This window comes from Watersipora subatra, chromosome 5, assembly GCF_963576615.1.
Source record: "Watersipora subatra chromosome 5, tzWatSuba1.1, whole genome shotgun sequence".
Lineage (NCBI taxonomy): Eukaryota > Metazoa > Bryozoa > Gymnolaemata > Cheilostomatida > Watersiporidae > Watersipora > Watersipora subatra.
This window is the reverse complement of record NC_088712.1, coordinates 29,007,169-29,029,745: the sequence shown is the minus strand read 5'-3', so window position 1 is coordinate 29,029,745 and position 22,577 is coordinate 29,007,169. Positions and strand designations below refer to the sequence as shown.

The 22,577-nt window shown below is 35.3% G+C and overlaps 1 protein-coding gene across 1 annotated transcript in view; it reads right to left on the bottom strand.

Annotated features, from left to right (window-relative positions):
* Positions 1-22,577, bottom strand: part of LOC137396306 (sodium/glucose cotransporter 4-like) — a 73,260-nt gene that overhangs the window by 47,814 nt on the left and 2,869 nt on the right. The window contains exons 2-4 of the mRNA XM_068082522.1: positions 17,369-17,437; positions 9,329-9,433; positions 5,119-5,178 (exon numbers count right to left, since the gene is read on the bottom strand). Coding sequence (XP_067938623.1) covers positions 5,119-5,178; positions 9,329-9,433; positions 17,369-17,437 — 234 coding nt within the window. The remainder of the gene's footprint in view (positions 1-5,118; positions 5,179-9,328; positions 9,434-17,368; positions 17,438-22,577) is intronic.

The window sequence follows — 22,577 nt, the reverse complement described above, 5'->3', positions numbered from 1 at the left end:
CGTGCACATTTCACACAAAAAAATGTGCACATTTCACCAGTCTATGGCATTGTCCAATTGCCGAAGGTTTCTGTAATTAACGTAGAAGTACTGAAAAGTAATCGTTTCTTTTTTGTCGATTTCAAAGTAACTGACATTTTGGACACTTATGAGTACTTTGGTATTCCAACTGATGTCCAAAGCAGTGAAAGTAAAGGAAATGACAATGATATTTTTCTAACGATTCTTATGAGATTATTACAATATTTAATTATAAGAATAGTTATTCGATTTTATAATAAGATTTAATTATAAGAATAAGCATTCGAATTTGCAAGATCGAAGTATATAGTGACCGATGTTGAGCAATATGTTACTGTTATTATTTTTTCTAAATAGTTTTACTAAATAAATTTTCTAAAAATCTATATAAATATCACAACTTCTTGATATTGTTAGCTATGACAATTTGAAATGTAAACAAAATTGTGCATTGGTTTTCTATTATTACTGTATTACTATATTAATAATATTGGTTATTCTAATAATATCAGTGCATTTTACTTCTAATATTTCTCCTATTGCAGGGGAGAGATATAAACATATAATCTTTTCCTTTCATTATTGCTGTTTGTTGTACATAGTAACACCCAGTACATTACAGCTACCATTGCAGTTACCATTGCAGTTATCCTATTGCATTGCAGTGCCATTTGACTGCTAATATAGCATTTCTCAACCATCAGTACCCTTTCTTTTTTTCAATATCACTTTGGTCGTGGGTGTATGACAGGGGAATTTCTAGTAACTATTTATTGTAGCTAAAAATGAGAAACTCGATAATCATTTCTGTACTATTTAAAAAATTTGATAAAATATTATTTAAACAGAACTTTTTGGCTTTCAAAATAATGTAATAGAAGTTAAATACTGTCTCTTTGATAGACAGCAGCAATATTTTAGGATCTTATGATCTTTTCATAAACAAGGTGTATGGTATCAGTTAAACTATGTATGTATGGTATATGGTATGTATATGTATGGTATAGGTGTATGGTATCAGTTATACTATGTATGTATGGTATATGGTATGTATATGTATGGTATAGGTGTATGGTATCAGTTAAACTATGTATGTATGGTATATGGTATGTATATGTATGGTATAGGTGTATGGTATCAGTTAAACTATGTATGTATGGTATATGGTATGTATATGTATTGTATAGGTGTATGGTATCAGTTAAACTATGTATGTATGGTATATGGTATGTATATGTATGGTATAGGTGTATGGTATCAGTTATACTATGTATGTATGGTATATGGTATGTATATGTATGGTATAGGTGTATGGTATCAGTTAAACTATGTATGTATGGTATATGGTATGTATATGTATGGTATAGGTGTATGGTATCAGTTGTACTATGTATGTATGGTATATGGTATGTATATGTATGGTATAGGTGTATGGTATCAGTTATACTATGTATGTATGGTATATGGTATGTATATGTATGGTATAGGTGTATGGTATCAGTTAAACTATGTATGCATGGTATATGGTATGTATATGTATGGTATAGGTGTATGGTATCAGTTGTACTATGTATGTATGGTATATGGTATGTATATGTATGGTATAGGTGTATGGTATCAGTTAAACTATGTATGTATGGTATATGGTATGTATATGTATTGTATAGGTGTATGGTATCAGTTAAACTATGTATGTATGGTATATGGTATGTATATGTATGGTATAGGTGTATGGTATCAGTTATACTATGTATGTATGGTATATGGTATGTATATGTATGGTATAGGTGTATGGTATCAGTTAAACTATGTATGTATGGTATATGGTATGTATATGTATGGTATAGGTGTATGGTATCAGTTGTACTATGTATGTATGGTATATGGTATGTATATGTATGGTATAGGTGTATGGTATCAGTTATACTATGTATGTATGGTATATGGTATGTATATGTATGGTATAGGTGTATGGTATCAGTTAAACTATGTATGTATGGTATATGGTATGTATATGTATGGTATAGGTGTATGGTATCAGTTGTACTATGTATGTATGGTATATGGTATGTATATGTATGGTATAGGTGTATGGTATCAGTTAAACTATGTATGTATGGTATATGGTATGTATATGTATGGTATAGGTGTATGGTATCAGTTATACTATGTATGTATGGTATATGGTATGTATATGTATGGTATAGGTGTATGGTATCAGTTAAACTATGTATGTATGGTATATGGTATGTATATGTATGGTATAGGTGTATGGTATCAGTTAAACTAGTTCTTGCAGCAAGTATTAGGCCGAGATCCTACAAAAAATTGCAGATTCAATGTGTTGCCCGTAACATAATGTCTACCAGCTGACTGTATGAATAATAGGTTGCATAGTTACAATGTCAATATTTTTGTCTCTACTCGTGTGTCAGGCAATTACCATATTAATCCAAAAAGCAATTACTCCTGATTGAAATGAAGTTGTCTGCCCCTGTAACTATCCTGAACAAATGCGAAGAATTTGTCAAGGTAGCACCATCCTTAAATGACATGAAGTAGAGCGTTTAGTATTACCTTTGCTCACACGTACTATTATTACAATGTATCTCAGGAGATGACAGTCAGCTTATGAACTAAGCTATAGTCGTATCGAGAAGAGCGATTCAAAGGATCAACTGCAATAAACTAGCGGGATAATTTAAATTGTTGCTCTCATAGAATGTAGCGGCTGTCATAAAATATCCCTAAAAGGCTTACACAAATGACCTATGCGCGTATACCAGTTGAATTTTATGGCTAACATGGAAGGGATTGCTCAGTGCAAGTACCTAGCTAAGATTTGCATAAACAAACATGAGGTTGCTGATCAGTGACAGTTGCTAATATGGGTTTATGCGTGAGATGATAAAATGCATTACAGTCAAACCTCTACTTACGACCTCCTCAACTTACAATCAAACCTCTACTTATGATCACCTCAACACACAGTCAAACCTCTACTTATGATAACCTCAACATACAGTCAAACCTCTACTTATGATCACCTCAACACACAGTCAAACCTCTACTTATGATAACCTCAACATACAGTCAAACCTCTAATTATGATCACCTCATCATACAGTCAAACCTTTACTTATGATCACCTCAACACACAGTTAAACCTTTACTTATGATCACCTTAACATACAGTCAAACCTCTACTTATGATCACATCAACATACAGTCAAACCTCAATTTATAATCACCTCAACATACAGTCAAACCTCTACTTATGATCACCTCAACATACAGTCAAACCTCTAATTATGATCACCTCATCATACAGTCAAACCTCTACTTATGATCACCTCAACATACAGTCAAACCTCTACTTATGATTACCTTAACATACAGTCAAACCTCTACTTATGATCACATCAACATACAGTCAAACCTCAATTTATAATAACCTCAACATACAGTCAAACCTCTACTTATGATCACCTCAACATACAGTCAAACCTCTACTTATGATCACCTTAACATACAGTCAAACCTCTACTTGTGATACCACAACCTTTAGTCTATGTTAGAGTATGTTATGCCATATGTCTTTAGCACCACCTGAACTTCTGAATCTATGCAGTGCTTAGCCTATACGTCTGCGTATGTGTCTCTAAGGTAAACTAACAATAAAAACCAATTTATATTGATCACAGTGAAACCTCTACTTACGAAAATAATTGGTTCTAAAAGTCATTTTATAAGCAAAATATTTTGTAAGTAGAAATTGATTTTACCATAAAAATGCTCTAATTCTTACAAGCTTTCACAAAAACTCGGACATAACATTGGCTTAAATTATAAATACATATAATGGTTAAAACCTGAAACAAATACATGTTAGAATTATATTGTTATATAATAAATAAAATAGTACGCGTCGAAAGAAAAAACAGAGATCTAATGAATAAAAGCTACGGTATGTTTGTTTACCTTTGTCGTTGGCTGTCTAGACGAGGCTAAGCGAAGGCCGCGGGTAATTGGAGGTCAGAAGAGGTCGGGGTTTGTATTGTAATTTTTTTTTGCTCAATATAAATGTTTTGTAAGAATGTAAACAGAAAGATTCAATTACATCCGCACGAACTAAAAAGCTGCTATAATATAGAAAACATAGAATTTGAATTGCTAAAAACAAAAGTTTTCCTACTCTGCATATGGTGTATGATAACTCCAAATAAAATGACGAATGAACATAAAATATCTGTCATTTAAGGACTTTCGCCGGCAAATGAAACTGAGTGAGACTCGTTGCACGTCGTACCCATGGGAAGCACATAGGACCAAAATACGAAAGGCTTTGTAGCTAGAAACATATTTTGTAAGTCGAAGCCAAATTTCAACTAGAGGTCGTTTACTTAAAACTCGTCGTCACGTTAAAAATTTCATATGTACGAATCTTTTGTACGCAGAGGTTCCACTGTAGTTTTAGTTTATTAAGTTACCTTTCTATGTTTAGTCTCACAAAATTCATTTGCTTTAACGTTATGAGCAATTATCTTAAGCATTTATTACGACTACGGGATTTTTGGGTAGTGAAGTAAAATAAATAAATTACAGCATATTCTTGTAGCAGTATAGATCCAACATATGATGGTTCTGTGATTGAAATAAATATTAGAATTGAGTTATGTTGAATCTATAGGTTGAATCTATAGGTTGAATCTATAGGTTGAATCTATAGGTTGAATCTATAGGTTGAATCTATAGGTTGAATCTATAGGTTGAATTTATAGGTTGGATCTATAGGTTGAATCTATAGGTTGAATCTATAGGTTGAATCTTTAGGTTGAATCTATAGGTTGAATCTATAGGTTGAATCTATAGGTTGAATCTATAGGTTGAGTCTATAAGTTGAATCTATAGGTTGAATATTTAGGTTGAATCTATAGGTTGAATCTATAGGTTGAATCTCAAGGTTCGACTATATATAATTGTAAGGCATGCAACATACACTGTAGACTTACATTCTTAAAACATACTTACACCTGATGCAATGTACACTTATGACAGACTTACCCCTGATACAATGTACACTTATGACATACTTACCCCTGATGTGATGTACACAGGTACAAATACCCATCCAAGGAGCAAGAGTATGAATATTGCCTGCAACATATATCAAATAATTATGCAGCATTATAATGAGCTATATCTGTTTAATAGCTCAGCCACTGTATAAGGTCATGGGGTCATCAGCAACAGTAAATATGGTAAAATAACTATTTTGTTTTTGTCATTAAAATATACTAAGATATAATGATATAAAAACATGTCTTCACGCCAGAAAAGCTTCGCGCCAATTTTTAAGCAATTTTGTGAGTATCCACATATGCTAAGTCAACCTCTTATCAGCTTTAGCTGTCAAGTTGTGACACCCTGTGGCAGGTTATTGTTTGCAACTTTCTGTTGTTTTTCTTCAAGTTTACAGCATTCATTTGCTAATCACCAGTCTGCTCAAATGTCTGACTTTAGGACTTGAGTCGATAACCAGTGGTATGCACCAGTTGGACTCAAAGGATCTGCGAGCTGGTAAAGATATCTGTTTCCATTGCGTGGATGATGTGGATTTGGAGTTGTGCACACATTGAGTTAACTGTGCGATCAGTTTTTCAATAGAAATTCAGATGTTGCAGATTAACTCGAATGCTTTATTAAAAAGGATGAGTAATTCTATTGCAGAGGTCATAGCGGCGCATTCAGAAATGCTCACATTAATGTAGGAGCGACTGAAGTGTGGAAAAGGTTTAAAATGGAATAGCTTGCGCAGCTCATTTTTGCGCACAAGTGCTGTTTCTATTTTTCCCAAATATGAAGCATTTGCTAAGAATTTGTGAAACAAAACTCGCTTGGCTTGCGGGTTTTTACTGTTGCTATCTGGGGACAGCATAAACATGCGAGTCATTCGTGTCTTGGAAACATAGAGTTTATCTCAAACTTTCTAGTGCCTATTTGTTGATGTGTCGTATACAGAATACGCTTGTGAAAGATTTACAGTCTGATAAGAAACTGTGAGCTCTGATTGCTAGGTTCAACATGATACGAACTGGTAAATCATTTATATTCATGTTACAAATATGTTTTATATGTTTCTTATACACCACTCCCGTCACTTGGGTTTAAAAATAGCTTGTGTTCTAAGATGTTAGATGGGTATGCATCGTTATGTCTACCACACTCCATTGTTAACCGATCGAAAATTCTGTGTTTTTTCTTAAAATAAATGACAATACAAATTTTCAGTTTTCAACAATTCACAATGCCTAATCTTTTAGCACTGTTTAATTTCTAAAGCCAGTATGGCAGCAATTTGTCAGCAGATTAGCTAGGTTTGTTTTTATTACATAAGTTGCTATATTGTTTTCTAGTATTTATTAAGTTAATACTTGTCGTGTCATAAACAAGAGAGTCAAACTGTTTCATTTTCTTAATTATATCAAAGATATTAGGATCCATAAAGAATGTAGACAATTTGTGCTGAAGTTCTCTTTTTAAGTGCGTTTATTATTAATTTTGATAGGGACGAAGAACTTCATCCAATTTTATGGCCAGCAGCCAACCTAGTGACTGTAGCCAAATATAAATATATTTTAAGAGTGTCCTATCTTGGCTTTGCATGTTTAAATATGTTTATATAATTGCACATGGCACCCTTGAACAATTCTCTCTCAGATGAAAGACTCATAACTGGAAAAAACAGTATCTTAAATTACTATTTTTGTGCATTCCATCGTTAATAAAAATAAAAAGGTCAATTGCGCATTTTCTCCCACTTACAGGCCTGCGAACTTCACCTAAAATCTTAAACTTGTAAAGAATCTGGTATATTTGAACTCTCCATATAAGAGAACGGAGAACAGGAGAGCAGTAGATAAAAAGCATTTTCCTTTTTTTCAATAACATGGAAACGTTAAATTGCTCATGTAAACAGACTGATTTTGCAGCTCCTACAGAAGGGTATTAGCTAAGAGGTGCTCTGCAATTGAGCTGAAATATATAAAAGAATTATAAAGCTTTTAACGGGAATTAGCAAAAACTTCTGCACAAGAATCAATGTATTTGACAAAAACAAACCGCCGTGTTTAATAGTTTTTAGTTTAGTCAAACCAATGATATACAGCCCCAAAGGATAGCCGACGGCGCTCATATGGGCGGGGTTTAATGATGAAGCTCTGTTGGGATTAACCCGAACACGGCACCCGAACAAACAAATATGCTGAATAAAGCACCTTGTAAATTTACGAATATTATGAACTATAGTGGTTATTTTACTTATCTGTTGAATTCATTTTGTTGTCAAATAAATATAGTATCTCAATATTGTCACCGTTATGATCAGTCAGTTGCCATTCACAAGCATTCGTGATATTAATAGTCACAATCGTAAAATAGCTCAAATTCGGTTTTGCATTAGATTTTGAGTATGAAAACTACACTGCACAGCTTTGCCTGCTGTCCCATCTTATTGGCAAGGTAAAACAATGTGAAACCGATAAAAGACTTTGTCGTTTTATATCAGGAGTGGCAAAATATACTAGAAAAAAAATGCCGTTGTTCGGGTAATTATATTCAACTTTAGGCATATACTACGACCTTTACTATTTTTAAAATTACTAAAAGTAGGTAATTTGAAATGTTTTATTTTGATTAGATACATTATTTTGGTTAGGTATTACCCCTACATTGCAGAAATTCAATGTTTGCTATTGTGACCCGCGGGGTCTACTGGCTGAATAAGCTAATGAAACGATAACAGCGATTCGTGTTTTCTAAAACCTAACAAGGCAACGCGACCGCCCCGCGAGTGTTGTGTTTGCTTTGAAACCCAGGCTAGCACAATCCTAATAGAGCTCCATCATTAAACCCCGCCCATATGATAGCCGTCGGCTATCCTTTTGGGCTGTATATCATTGGTCAAACCTGCTGCAAATGAAAATGCTATCGTTTTTGCAGTTTGACCAAAATGCTGACCCATAATTTTTAATATAAAAATATATTATATATATACTGATCAGAAATAGCTGAGACAAAATGTTGTAGAATTTCACTAGCAAAAGTACGTTTAGGTCGCTGTTCACAATTTCCATTCTAAACTAAAAATTTAAAAAATTGGAAACCGCGACATTATGCCGCGAATTCTGCGTAAAAAGAAAACTAACTGGTTCACGTTTTGGTAAAATGATAACCCGATATCCTATATTTATGTAGCAATATTTTGGGTGGTTCTGCCACTCTGTGATTCGTGATAAATGTTGTTGTATAGGTACTAAGGCTAGCTGTTATAAAGGCTTTTCACAGCGAAAGGGTTACATATTTAAAAGAGGGAACAGAACAGATTTCAAATGGTCTCAGCCTAAAAGTACAGAAAATGTGATGTGTCTAGCTTAAAATAATGATGAAAACAGGTGACAGAGGTCAGCGTCTAGCTTTTGTGCTGTCTTAGTAAACATGCAGGCTCTGGTATGGTCATTATGGATCAAAGATTTTATTAACTGATGCTGCCAGTTAATAAAAGGCCTTCCAATGTAGTTTTGGTAACACTCCTACAACTTGTTAGTTTAAGCCTGGTTCCCATATACGTCGCAAAGCACTGGCGACAGCACCGCAGGCTATTAGCGGTGAAATGGTAACCTACGCGCCGGGTATCGCAAGGACCGCCGGTAGTTGCCGGCGGCATCGCAATTGTTTAGCGCTGTTCAAATTTCGCAAAAGGCCGCAAGCAAAACCTTCCCGAAATGCACTGTACGGGTGAAGGTCACCATTATAGAAACGGCATGGCGAGTGAACATTTTATTTGATTACACGATTATGTTTAGCGATGCAGCTTATATGTGAACAGATGCGGCCGAGCCTAACGTCGCAAGCGTTTTGCTGCGCAAGTTACCGCCGGAGTCTCGCAATCGATATGGGAATCAGGCTTTAGGCTACTTCAGAGGAACACATTAATACATACACAGTTTTTGGGCTTTGCTTACTGAGTTAAGATTAATATAGTGGAGCTCACAGTTTTCACAGATCTTACCGATGCTCGGTTACCATAGGCGTGTAATTATGGTCAGCTTGTGTGGGCACTCACATGTGGTCAGTAACTATGGGCACTACTTGTGGTCAGTGGCTGTGGGTACCCACATGTGGCAAGTTTTTGTGGGTACCCACTTTTAGTCAGTGACTGTGTACACCCACATGTGGTCAGTGGCTGTGTGTACCCACATGTGGCCAGTTTGTGTGGGTTAGTTGATGTATATATAAGACCACTCACACTCAGTTCAAATATAGCTATAGCTATGCCGGAAGCAGCTCCTGATCCCGCAAGGCCAATAAAATGTCCACTTCCAATGTTACTGGCAAACAGTGAGGCTCCAACCTACAAAATATCCCTAAGCTGTGATGCACGTATAATGATCACATTAATATTGTGGTCATTATAATATTTATTATATTAAGTATTACATATTCATTATAATTCATAAACATGATACTATATTATATATTATATGCTATATACTATATTCATTCATAAATATTATACTATATTATAATATTCATTATATTATAGTATTTAATATTATTAAATACCATAGATATGGTACTAACACAAAAAATATTTTATCAGCCGTTGGTAAAACTTGTTCAATCAATCTAGGTTCAAATCTTCATAAATTATTAGTCAACACTTGTATTATTCACTCATGAGTGAAGACCTGATATATATGTGTTATATTTATGTGTATGATTGTTATATTTAAACATACATACCATAAATATAATGTATGTATACATTATATTGTATACATTACATTACGATGTGAAACATAATGCTTTTTCGCCCTCGTCATACAGCAATTGTTTTGCCATACGATATTAACTAAAGTTTGGTAGTCGGTGTATCGAATATGTCGGAATATGTCGGAATATTGAACATGCTACCCAGCCACAACACATGAAAGAGATCCGATGCTCACTGTCTCTCAGTTCAGCGATATTCGTTATAAGTTATAGTGAAAACAAAACTAGAAACAGATAGGTGATAAAATTAGCTGAGGACAAAGTTGAAGTTTAGTTTAATACATACTAAAATATGTACTGCCCATAGTACATTGTAATGTTATATTTCATTGCAGATCATAACAACTAAATACACTAAAGCTGCTGTAGGTAACCATAGATACTAATATTAACATATTATTTTGTTACTAATTTTTAATATGTACAGCACGCATATAAAATTTTGATGATTGTTACTAGAGGTTGTTTACATTAGATAATTACTATGGGTGTCTATACCCCTTTATACAACATTTTTACCCTACACTGGAATGAACTAAATTCGTATGGCAAGGGTCCACATGTACAATATTAATTAATATTACCTTTTTCGTTTGTATTTTTTAAGCTAATTTTTGTTACCATTACATCCTATTTTTTTAATTTGTAATTTTCAAATGTGCCGTTACACTCATATTTCCAGTTTCAGTAAATCTGTAAAAGCTAAATGCTTTTGAAATGAACGATTGTTTTATCTAGAGTAGGAATTGCCTCTACATTCTCTCTCCATTTGGTCAGATAAAGTATCGGACAAAGAACGTCGGATATCTCATTTTTAAGTTTGTACCAGTATCTAGAGGTACCAGTAGGGTCCATCAAAACTTTGATTACAACGAGCTTTTGCTGCAACAGTAACCTTTTTTTATTTGCACACTTCCATTTTCTCATCGTTTATTTTTATTTTTTATACAGCTTATAAAAAAAGATTTTGCTATCATTTGCGTTTTTGATGTTTGAGCTGATCTGATAATGAGGCTGTTTCAAGATTAAAATCTATAAAACTTGATCGAGATTAAAATGCTCAGATCAAACGAAAGTGCAATTATGACATCTATAGTTGCAAAGAGATCGACAGAATAGAGACACGTAACGTTGCAATTTGAACACAATCGCCAATATCTACCATCGCAATGCAATGATAGCAACTAGTGACGTCATTTTTGTATATACTTTGCTTCTGAGCATTTTAATCGCGATCAAGTTTTGTCGATTTAAAACTTGAAACATCCTGACAGTCAGGTCCCCTCAGACATATAAAATAATCGCAAATGATAGAAGAATACCGACACTTTCTGATAAAATCTACAAAGATTTGCAGAAGTTCATGTTTAAGAAAGCTAAATAGCAAAGTGGAAAATGCAAATCTGTTTATCTTGATAAGTTACAGCGTATGTAACATACATGTAGGTAGACTTAATTAATATTATAATTGTAGACTGCATCAGTTTGCTTTAATGCAGAGAAAGTCAGCAGTTAGCCAAATTGAATGAATTTGGCCCATATTTGAGTCAGCAAAGCATATGATTTACTGTCAATAACAGGTGTCTGTAACCGACACTTGATACAGCTTTGAGTCGATAATCTTTACTATAATAAAAGTCAATGCAGTCTCATCTGTCTGTCAGAAGCAATGACTGGATAATAAGAAAAACGATTGCACAGTACAGGATTCGAACCTGACACATTTAGCTTCGCTCTAATCAGCTATTCACTAGCATTGCAGAATAATAGTACATGTAATTATAGCACTTAATTATCTCTTACCTAGACTGCCAGGTTACTAGTTTCCATAATAATCAGAATTAGGAAATAGCGCAATTTAATCGCTGTCATGCCGAGAGTAAGATTTTATCTTGGTGGTTATTATATGTTGTTATTAAGTATCAGCTCATGAGATATGTTAGGAATGGGGAACTTTATGTATTCCAGCGGTCAGGATTTTAACTTGCTGATAGCGATCTCTCATTCCCATGACAAAAGCTAACTTGATGATTTCCATGGGTCGAATGTCAATCAATGGCTTCATCACTCTCTGAGTGACTCAATTGTATTATTAACCGATGAGTATGCTGTGGTATTTGATGAGAGGAATTACTATTATATTTTATCATACATATGTAGATCCTTTTGATAATACTGCCATCTTGTTTGAAGTAATACGAGTATTTTTAAAGACTCCTCTTTCTATAAAATAGCATTTTCTTCGTTGCTTCAAAATAAATCTTACGCTCTGTTCACTTGTTCTTGTCTTTCAATTTATTTGGCATCTTTGTGTTCTCCATTGAGTGTCGCATCTTGTTTATGGTGAACAAACTTTTACTAAAATAAGTTTGACAACTTCTGAATTAAAGATTGGCAGCAGTAAAGTCTATAAAAAAAGCTACAGATAGGCTGCTTTATTTTAATAGAAGTGATTTCCTCAAAAAATAATTAATAGTCATCGTCATGCTTGCAATTCTTGTGTCTGACGTAGTTGTAGCGCCTTGTTTAAGACAACCTAATATTCACCAGAAAAACTAGTTTTACTGTCAATATAACTATGGCTGCATTGATATGGACCCAATGTTGTTTGTATATTGGTTGTTATGGAGTTTGTTCATACATTGTTAAGAAGTTTGTGTATTCGTTGTTAAACCATAACTGCCACGTACATCTTTTATCATTCTTTCTAGGTAAATCAGACACGCTGATTCCGATTTTGTACTCAAAATAAAGATTGGTCCACTAACTTTCAGAGTAATGAAGGCTCTTTTACAGCATTTTAATATCGGTCTCGAAAACAACACGATCAGCATAACAAGTTCCACCGATAAATATGTGACCTAGCCTAGCTTTTTAGGAACGGAAATTGGGAATGTTTATTCCGATCTAGAATGATAGAGATGGGTGTCTTAAAACTCATTATCTAAATTCAGGCTTCAAAATAATCTCAGTCTTTTCTGGATGGTAGATAAGCTATTTAACATTACATATTTAAAAATAAGCTCAAAAAAGAGCGATAACAACGCCAGCTTGAGATAAAATCACGGTTTTTTAAATTCATTTTTCTTGGCATTCAGCCTATTAAACATCCCGTAACAAGCTACAAGCAATTTTAAATAGTTTATCTACCTTTCATAAAAGACTGCGATTGTTTTACAGGCTTAATTTAGATAATGGGTTTTAAGACACCCATCTCTATCATTCTAAATCGGACTAAACATCCCTAACTTTCGTTCCTAAAAAGCTAGGCTGCGTCACATATTTATGGGCGGAGCTTGTAATGCCGATTGTGTTGTTTTCGAGACGGATATTGAAATGCTTTAAAAAAGCCTTCATGACTTAAAAAGTTAGTGAACCAATCTTCATTTGGAGTACAAAATTGGAAACAGCGTGTCCGGTTTACCTAGAAAAAACTATAAAAGCTGTATGTGGCAGTTATGGTTTAAGGATGTTATCTATTCGTTGTTAAGGAGTTTGTGTATTCGTTGCTAAGGAGTTTGTCTATGCATTGTTAAGAGGTTAGTCTATGTGTTGTTAAGGAGTTTGTCTATTTGTTGTTAAGGAGTTTGTCTACTCGTTGTTAAGGAGTTTGTTTATTTGTTGTTAAGGAGTTTGTCTGTGATTAATACCAGTATCATACTATTATCACCGTAATTTAAAAACCATGTGATTACTCATTGGCTGTAGTTTTGCTGTCCTCAAACATTTTAACCCTTTCGCTGCCAAACAGTCAGTGACACCTTCTGTGACAGCCAGAAGTATTTTACTGTTACCTTTCTATGACCTTCATGGTTTTCAAGCTAGTACCTGCTATGCTAAATGTAGGATAGCCTAAGAGCACCTTTTCTAGTTGCCCTCACAATCTTCTATTTTTTATCAGTGATACTTTCATGGCTCGCAGAGTTGCCGCAGATTTGCTAACAAATAGGAATAGAGAGCAGTCATTTCTTAGTTGTCTAGAGTCTCTGACCTCTTAACAGCAGGTTGCTGCTCGATTTCCTTAAAATATCGCTGGTGGTGACCCTAATAGTGCTATCCGCCAAACTAACGCATGCAAACCTGCCTGCCCAGCTAGTAGATAATAGCCTAGCCAGATTCAGTAAGAAAAAATATCATATAAGACTGCATAACAAGTAAGACGACATTCATTGCTTTTTGCAACTGCTTCAGTGTGGGTACGGCAGCAGATGGAAATATCTTATTACCAGTCATGTATGTAGAGAGCTACAGATCTCCACATTTCTAAAGCTAAAGCTCTCAGGTCAGTGTTTGTGCATGCTGACGCCATGTCAGTATTATGTGAAGCTAGTCCAAGGAAACAGATGCTCGCAGGTAGGAATCAGCAGCACAACAAGCCCTTTGTGCTCGTTTTCGAAATAAGTAGGTCATAAACAGACCTCATTGTTTTTACATTCCCATAATAGATAAACAAAGCATTCTATTTTGTGAGCCAACTATCTCAGCCAATATTTTATGTCAAACAGATACTTCTGGTTGCTGTACACCTGCCAAGACATGCCGAACACAAGAGTACTCAGTAGAAATATAGAGCTACCATTAAATCTCTATTTGTGCCCAAGGAGCTGTATTTTTTAACTCTTCCCCTATAGTGGTATTCTATTAGATGTGCATTCAAATAGGGGTTTTACAGTAATTGTGTGCATCACGGGTGTATGTGCGGGGAGGCAATCCCTCGGAGATAGAGTATGCCTACTTTACTTCTTGTTAAGAGCAATGTTGCTCAAATGTCTGACATGTCGGCACTGAGGGTCAAGGCAACCCTGATGACTGGAGACATGCCAAGCGCAAGAAGCAATTTAAGGCTGGTTCACACTATCACTATGTTTCCATGATGCGCATAATTCACAAATTTGAGCCAATCCCAAGCCATCCGCATCATGGAAACAACATAAATCCGCAAGCTAAGCGAGCTTTTCTACTCGCAAAACTTTACCGAATCCATTATGCTTGCGAATCATGGAAACGGCACTTGCGAACCATGCGGATTAGATTATTCACGGCTAGTCCATTAAAAACATTTTTACGCTTCAGTCGTTTTTTATTTCGATTTCAGCAGTCTCAGTCCGCCAACATTCCGAACGATTGCTGTTAAGCTTAGCGTGACAAAACAAGATTGCTAGCTATTTATAGAGTCATTAATTAGGCTAATACTTGACCTATGGGGTCAAGCGCTGGCGTTAAATCCTCATCGGCAGGTGTTCATTGAAACGCTGAATTCGGAAGCAACTCAACTTGCAAATCGTTCGAATCATGCTAATTATGCGAGTCATGGAAACATAGTGAGTGTCGCAGTAATACCAAAATAAATCGGCGATCGTTTGTGATAGCATTGTTCACGCTATCACAGTTGTGATAGCATTGTTCACGCTATCACAAACCCATCCGTGCTTTTAGTGTTCTCATTGTATATCTATATACATGTATATATTTCTCAAAGTCCGTGTGTCGTCTGTTGGAAATCCTGCTATAGCTATTATTAGCACAGCTGAGCTGGACAACAATACAGACTCAAAGTCATGGCTTACCGTCATTGGAAGCCCAACCTTATTGACTAGCTTAGTGGAGTTTTCCATTGACACTATGCCAGGCTACTAGCTTGAAAGGTACAGTTGTTTGACAAAGTTTTAAAACCTTTACAGTTGTTTTTACTTTTCTCTTAATCTATTTCAACTGCACGACACACTTCTCTCATGATATGTAGTTTGAAAGTTATAATGGCAAATGTTGTTATATGTTAAATACAAATCAATTTTCTATCCAAAGACTCTTCTGTTACATGGGCAACGCCGGGTGGCACAGCTAGTATATATATATATATATATATATATAATGTATATAGTACTTTATTGGCAATAATTTCTTTAGCAATAATCTCGTTACAGAACGGGCGCTCACTGGAATGATAAAAATTTGGTTGCTCATACAGTCAAACTTTAACATTTGAAGTTGATCAATTTCAATATTTGCTTTGTTTGTCAAACTTGTCAAATGTTCTCAGCAAATATTATTATCCTCAAAACAACGTATTTTGTTACATTTCACCTTTAATCAACTCATCCAACCGTTGCACTTCCTCTCTACTTCATTCAGGCTTTATTTTTCCCTCATAATAATTATTGGATGATTTCATAGATTTTTAACAATTTTACCTGAAGATGTTTCCTCAAGTTTTCTATAATTTTTGGTTTTTGAGGGAAGGAAAAAACTTACATTTACTTGAGCAAATTTCACTGGAATGTTAAAACTACAAAGGAATGCATGCCGATCATAGAACGAAACTTGGTCAAGGACAACTGAGTGCATATGTACTGATTTACCAATCTGTACGGTTTTAAAAACTACAAACATAGTATGTTAAAAATTAAGAATTTATCCAATGATGTTTGCCACATGTTTTTTATAATATTTATAGTTTTAATTCTAGAAAACCATTCCTTTCCTTGCCACTATACTCCCACTTGCATTAACTAGTTTGGAATCTTTGGTTTAAAAACCAAAATGTGAATGTACGGAGCACTGTTTGATATCATTCCAAAACCCTAGAACAAAACTATGTGAAGGATAACTGAATAAGTATATATTAATTTACTAAACTGTGTTGTTTTAAGAAACTTTAGGCACTTTTGTTGAAAATTCTTCCAGGTGTGAAAACAAATATTGGCTGAACTACAGTGCAGTATGTCAAAGTATTCTTATATTAGAGGGATCAAACCGAGGTTTGACTGTGTAACCTACCTGAAAACTAAAGTTAATTTAAAAACAAATTATAAAAATGCTATAGATATTCAAACTACTAGCTTATGAGTATAAATGTCAAATACTGAAGATTTTTAACGAATTTTTGACTTCTTATGCGTTTAAAAAAACCCTATATTCTACTTCTCATATGCTTTGGATGTAAAAACTTTTGAACTTTGGAAAGACAAAAGGACAGGGCAAATAGGGGCAACTCAAGTAAGTAAATACTGTGGCGGGAGCCAGCCGTGCCAGCAAGGATAGGCGACCGGGTCATAGGATGGCCAGCCCTCAGTAGGATCAGCAAAAGGTCGACTCGGCACCCAGCTGGAGGGCGAAGCCTAGTCAGCCAGGAGAGTGTAAATATGAGCAATCACAAAGAAGCAACAGAAGCTTCTTGTGTCTTCTCTGTATATGTTTATATCGTGATAATTATTTATCTGCAAAAATATACTCATTACTTCAAACTGTGAGTTTTTCTGGAGATTGGTGCGGCGTAGTGCATAAGTTGGTTGACTTACTTTATAATATTTAGTACCATGATACAGTTTTGACAAAAAGACGCATATAGTGGCATATTGTAAGTAAAACTTATTTCCTTTTATAGCAGAGAATTGACGAAGTCAAAAAGATAGTCATGGTGTTGCAAAGTACTAAAATCGGACAATCAGCATTTGTTTTACAGCAAATATTTATAAATGCTTAGATGATTTGGTATGAAAACAAAATGACTCACCAAGATCCAGTTCATATTTCTTCCGGCTAGAAAGTATCCCCCGACAGACCCTCGGTTCAAACAGGAGGACTGAAATATAAAATAGAGGGGTTTATCGTTTAATATCTCATGAACAGTTGCGTTTAGCTCGAGGAACTTCAGTCGATCTACTGAATTGCTGCATAACCCAACCACATTATGGAGCAAATGAAAACAAGTAGGACACGAGCTAGCTCTGGCTCTTGTTTCAAAGAGGTAAAAATGTTGATATGTAGTATAAAGCTCGGTCATAGCTAAAAAGGGTTTTGAATGACAATTGAACCGACCATTGCTGGAGACATTTGCAAGTAAACTAGATCTACGTAATATTACGTGCTGTTTCGCTTGACCAGACAAAATTGAGCTGTTTTGTCAAGAAAAAACTGAAGCCAGCTGGTGATCGCCACAAGTGACTCAATGTCGTTATGAATATTTTAACCGATGTGACTAATATCTTCACTATTACTAATCACTATGCTTTGTTGGACACATGTAGTCGGGTGAGCTCACCGCCTCCAGAACTGGAGGCGTCAATTTAAAATTCAGTACGAAGTCATTTTCATTTTCATTCCTAAGTTTATCACAATAACTGGACAGACACAGAGATTTATATACCATAAAACCTGTATTTGAACGTTACCTTAATTTGAATACCACCTTTATTCGAACGCCACCTCTATTTGAACGCCACCTTTATTTGAACGCCACCTCTATTTGAAGGCCACTAAGGGAGAAGGGTTGAAAAATAGAGCGACACTTCTATTTGAACGCCACTTCTATTTGACTGGTACTATTTGACATTCTTAATCTTTACGAACCCACAAAAGCAAGTGATCAATGGAAAAGTGTCCATGAAACCGGACTAGTAATGACTCGATTACATCAATAACAATTAATCCATTCGCTGTTCCTGTTTGTATTGAAGTCCATTTTCTGACTCCAAATCATCAGGTGTTTTCGTTAAAAACTTTGATTGTAACACTATAGAAATAATTAGTAACTGTATCAGGCTAATAGTAGTTCCTTTTTTAACGTGGTCTTGATATTTTTATGTATGTGAGAATAAGTTTTCGCATTTACGATGAAAAACGTGCTACTATATATTTTGAGACTAACACTTGGAGGCTATTTTGATTACATGCGGTTTCTCGCTATTTGCGCTAGAAGTTTTCATTCAAAATGACATCGCGTGAAAGTTTTGCTCTGCTAAAAAATTGTTTGGACGGCAATATTGACTAGCTCAACAGTGCAGAAAACGGGTTGAGGTCAGAAGACATTGTAGAAGGTATTGAACAGCCAAAAGAGTATGAAATGGTTCGAAACAGAAACAACAATCAGAACTAGTGCTGGACACGAGTACTTCTAAGCCAATGAGTTTAGACTCGCCCCCTTCCGTTCGAGTTTTTCTAGTACCGGGCAGCTGGTAGTGCTTGGCACAAGTACTTCTAGGCCAATGGGTTTTTCGGGTATCGGGTTTGTTCATACAGGTTTTATGTCTAAAATTACCAAACATCAGACATAGCTTAAAATTTACAATGCAATTATAATTTTATTCAATTTATTTATTGTTTTTTACTATTTTCTATCGACCAATATTCGTGCTCACAGCGTTAACAGGCGGCTTGCTAAACAGTGCTGAGAGCGCAGGGCGTAATAGATCAAGGTTTTGTCCACTCTACTAGATGGATTCGTGTACCAAAACCTGAACTCGCAAGTCAAAAACTGAACCCGCTAGATCGAAATACTCAAAATTTCTAGTACCCGAGACTCAAAAGAAGATAAACCTACGAGTTTAACGAGTTTTATTACCCGAGCCCAGCACTAATCAGAACACAACTGGCTGAGCCAACGATGCAAGAATTTTTGTTTTAAAAATGTAACTTTTTGTTTTTGCATGCATTATAATCATAGTTTGTTTATATCATTTGTTCTTATATATATATATATATATATATATATAAGATATATATATATATATATCTGTAGCATTTGATGGATTATTATTATAAAACTTATAAATTGGCAGATTTATAGCATGTTATTTGATAGCATGATTGCAGTTATCTGAACTCAGTTTACAAAGGATCGACAGTCGTAACTCCACTTCTGCTGCACATAAAAAGCCAGTTTTTGCTGCAAACTGTAGCAAACATATTGAAGAGTGCAATGAGCTTTCATGCAACTTTGTTAAATATAGCTATGAAATAAAAATATGCTTTTAAATTTAAAATAAAAAACTTTAAAGCTCCAACAAATTGCAATGCAGGCTTTAAGATCATCGTAAGTTAATAGCATGCAATAGACATCAACTGGTAGAGACACATATCAGCTCAATCTATTTATTTAAAGATTTACAACAAGTTGGAGGTAAGTTAGCAAATTTCTTGAATACAAAAGGGTTGATGTCACACCGCCCGAAAAAGAGTGCAAAATATAGGCGGCATTCAATTTGCCTGTGAAAAGGTTAAATTATCTTCTCAACATTCTGACAAGGTGTTTAAAAAATACAACGCCACCTTTTATTTGAAGGTCACCTCTAATAAAGCACCACTCTAAGAGAGGGGTTGAAGAATAGAGCGTAATGGCATTCAAATAATGGTTTTACGATAAATAGATATGTAATTTGTTGTGAGTTCACGCATTGTATTGGTTTTGATCTTTGAACACAGTAAATTTATCAAGTTCATTTTGTGCACCAGCGAATGACATGCTATGTCTTGAATGGGAAAAATCATTTTATATTTTTTAATAAAAAATGGTTCGGTGCAAGCGCATATGAAACTATAATTATTGCGCAAAACTGCAAGAAAAAATGGATGCAAGTTGAAAAGCTAGACAACCCTTAAAGGTTGACTTACAACAAAATTCACATTACGGTTATTTGGTATCAAAAGATTCACCATGTCTTACTCTGTTGTGTTGTAGGTGCAAAATATGTGGAAATGTGATAACAAGCTCTTAAAAGCTTAAAAACGAACAGTTAATCGCAGCCATCACGAAAACGCCGTAAATTGGAATCTCTTTCCAAAACGGCTCAAATGCGACGTAGTTGAACAAGATGGATTCTGTTTACACTTTCATGCAACCTCATTCATCGAAATATTTTCACAAATTTATTTCACGCATTCAATAAAACCATGTCTATTGTCATTACGCGTCTATTTCATTATCATTGTAATGCTGTCACTTTGAGCACTGATATCTCAAAACCTACTGTAAAAATTCGTTCAATTTTTTAACGTTAGCTTGAAGGAATGCATATCATCCTCTGATAAACATGACAAGCCTGTTGGTCACCTATGATAGTCGAAACATGCTGCAGAAATTATTCGCGCTGTTTGGCAGGAAGTATGGGTCACATGATCAGATTACGACTAGATGATTAGTCCAAGCCGAAACAAAAATGTAAAGTATCGAGCATCTATATTTGATACGGCTTTTCGGTAGAACCCGAAGTGTTTGTCATAAACTAGTGCTACAAGACGTTTTTATATTGAGCCTTTTATTGGTCTTTCAACTCACGTGATCATCACGTGTCAAAACAATAACCACAATGTTTGTGTACGTCATCGAAATAAAGAGATTCCAAACTACGAGGTTTTCGTGATGGCTGCGATTAACTGTTCGTTTTTGAACTTTTAAGAGCTTGTAATCACATTTCCACATATTTTGCACCTGCAACTCAGCAGAGTAAGACATGTTGAACTTTTTGATACCAAATAACTGTAATGTGAATGTTGTTGCAAGTAAACCTTTAAGTAATTTGACTCTGTCGAAAGTAACAGTAATCTGCAGGACTGATGACAATGAGATAAGAGCCTACTGAGGTAGGTCTAATAGGATATTGGCACAAGTATGCTTTGTGCATGATAGATGCTATTACACACCGATGTCTCTGCGAAAAGTGTCTCGTTTGTCATTCTACCAGTCTAACAGGTAGCATATGCGCTTTCACTGGCCCTAGGCTTAATAATGTGGAACAATATGAATATGGTAACAAATATACAAGTTAGAAAATCATTCATAAGTATATATGTAATACGCTTACAGTCTGATGTTTGAACAGCTAACATTGTGAGTCTATTTATATACTGACTGATGGACTGATAAGTAAACAAAGTATGTCTTTTCATTAATGATTGTACATTTCATTTGAGTATGTCTTCCCTCCTTCCGCCGCAACTTGAACTAGCAAAAAATCTCAACTAAGAAATAATGCTGCAACAACAGCATCAACTTCTCCCAACTGCTCCAATGCGTATATGATTGATTATTCCTCATGGATCTAGCATGTCTACAAGAAGAGGCTGTGCGTGTTTCTACGAGCGATGTTGCACCAACCATCATTACGTTACCATGAGTTTGTATCATCAGTAAAATGGAAATAGCACAAATCCACAAGCCAGTCAGTTTTTATTACTCGTCAATTTTTACTAGATGTTTCATGTTTGCGAATGTTGAAAATAGCTTATGCGAATAATGAGCAAAAAAGTACCGAGCAAGCTATTCCATTTTAACCATTTTTTCTATTTCAGCAGTTTCTATTTCAATTTCAGCTGTTCCGAATGCGCGGACACAACCTCTGATGTAGCAATCGCTATTTTTTGTAACAAAGTTCCTGAGTTAATCAACAACATGCGATTGTCCATTGAAACACTTATCACATGGTAACTCAATGAGCGCACAACTCCGAGTCCGTATCAGATGCACAATGAAAATATAGTGACTGGCTCTGTGATATTTGTTGGGCATGTAGTAACGGAACTTTGGTGACTGGAGAGATGTCCAGTTGCTAAGACTGGAAGATCTTTTTGTCACCACCTGCAGCCTTTTCTGGTGATTGAACCCAACCTAGAAGGTGAACTGATCTTGAAAGCTGTTAGCTCTGTCTGTACCAAGAACAGGATGCCGATTACTGAGTTTCCATACAGCGATAGTGTGGCGACACATCCTCATAACGGCCCATAAAGTCCCCGTAAAGGCCTATAAAGTCCCCGTAAAGGCCCATAAAGTCCCCGTAAAAGGCCCATATGGCGCTGCAATGCCATCGTGGAAACAGCCGTGTCGCTCTCATTCTGTCGTGATTCAGTGTCGGTGTTTGGAATCGAAACACCCGTGTGGTGCACCATTTTTGGTTTGGAAAAAACTGTTTCGAACTATTTATGTACAGTTTAGCTGGCCTCTCCTCTTC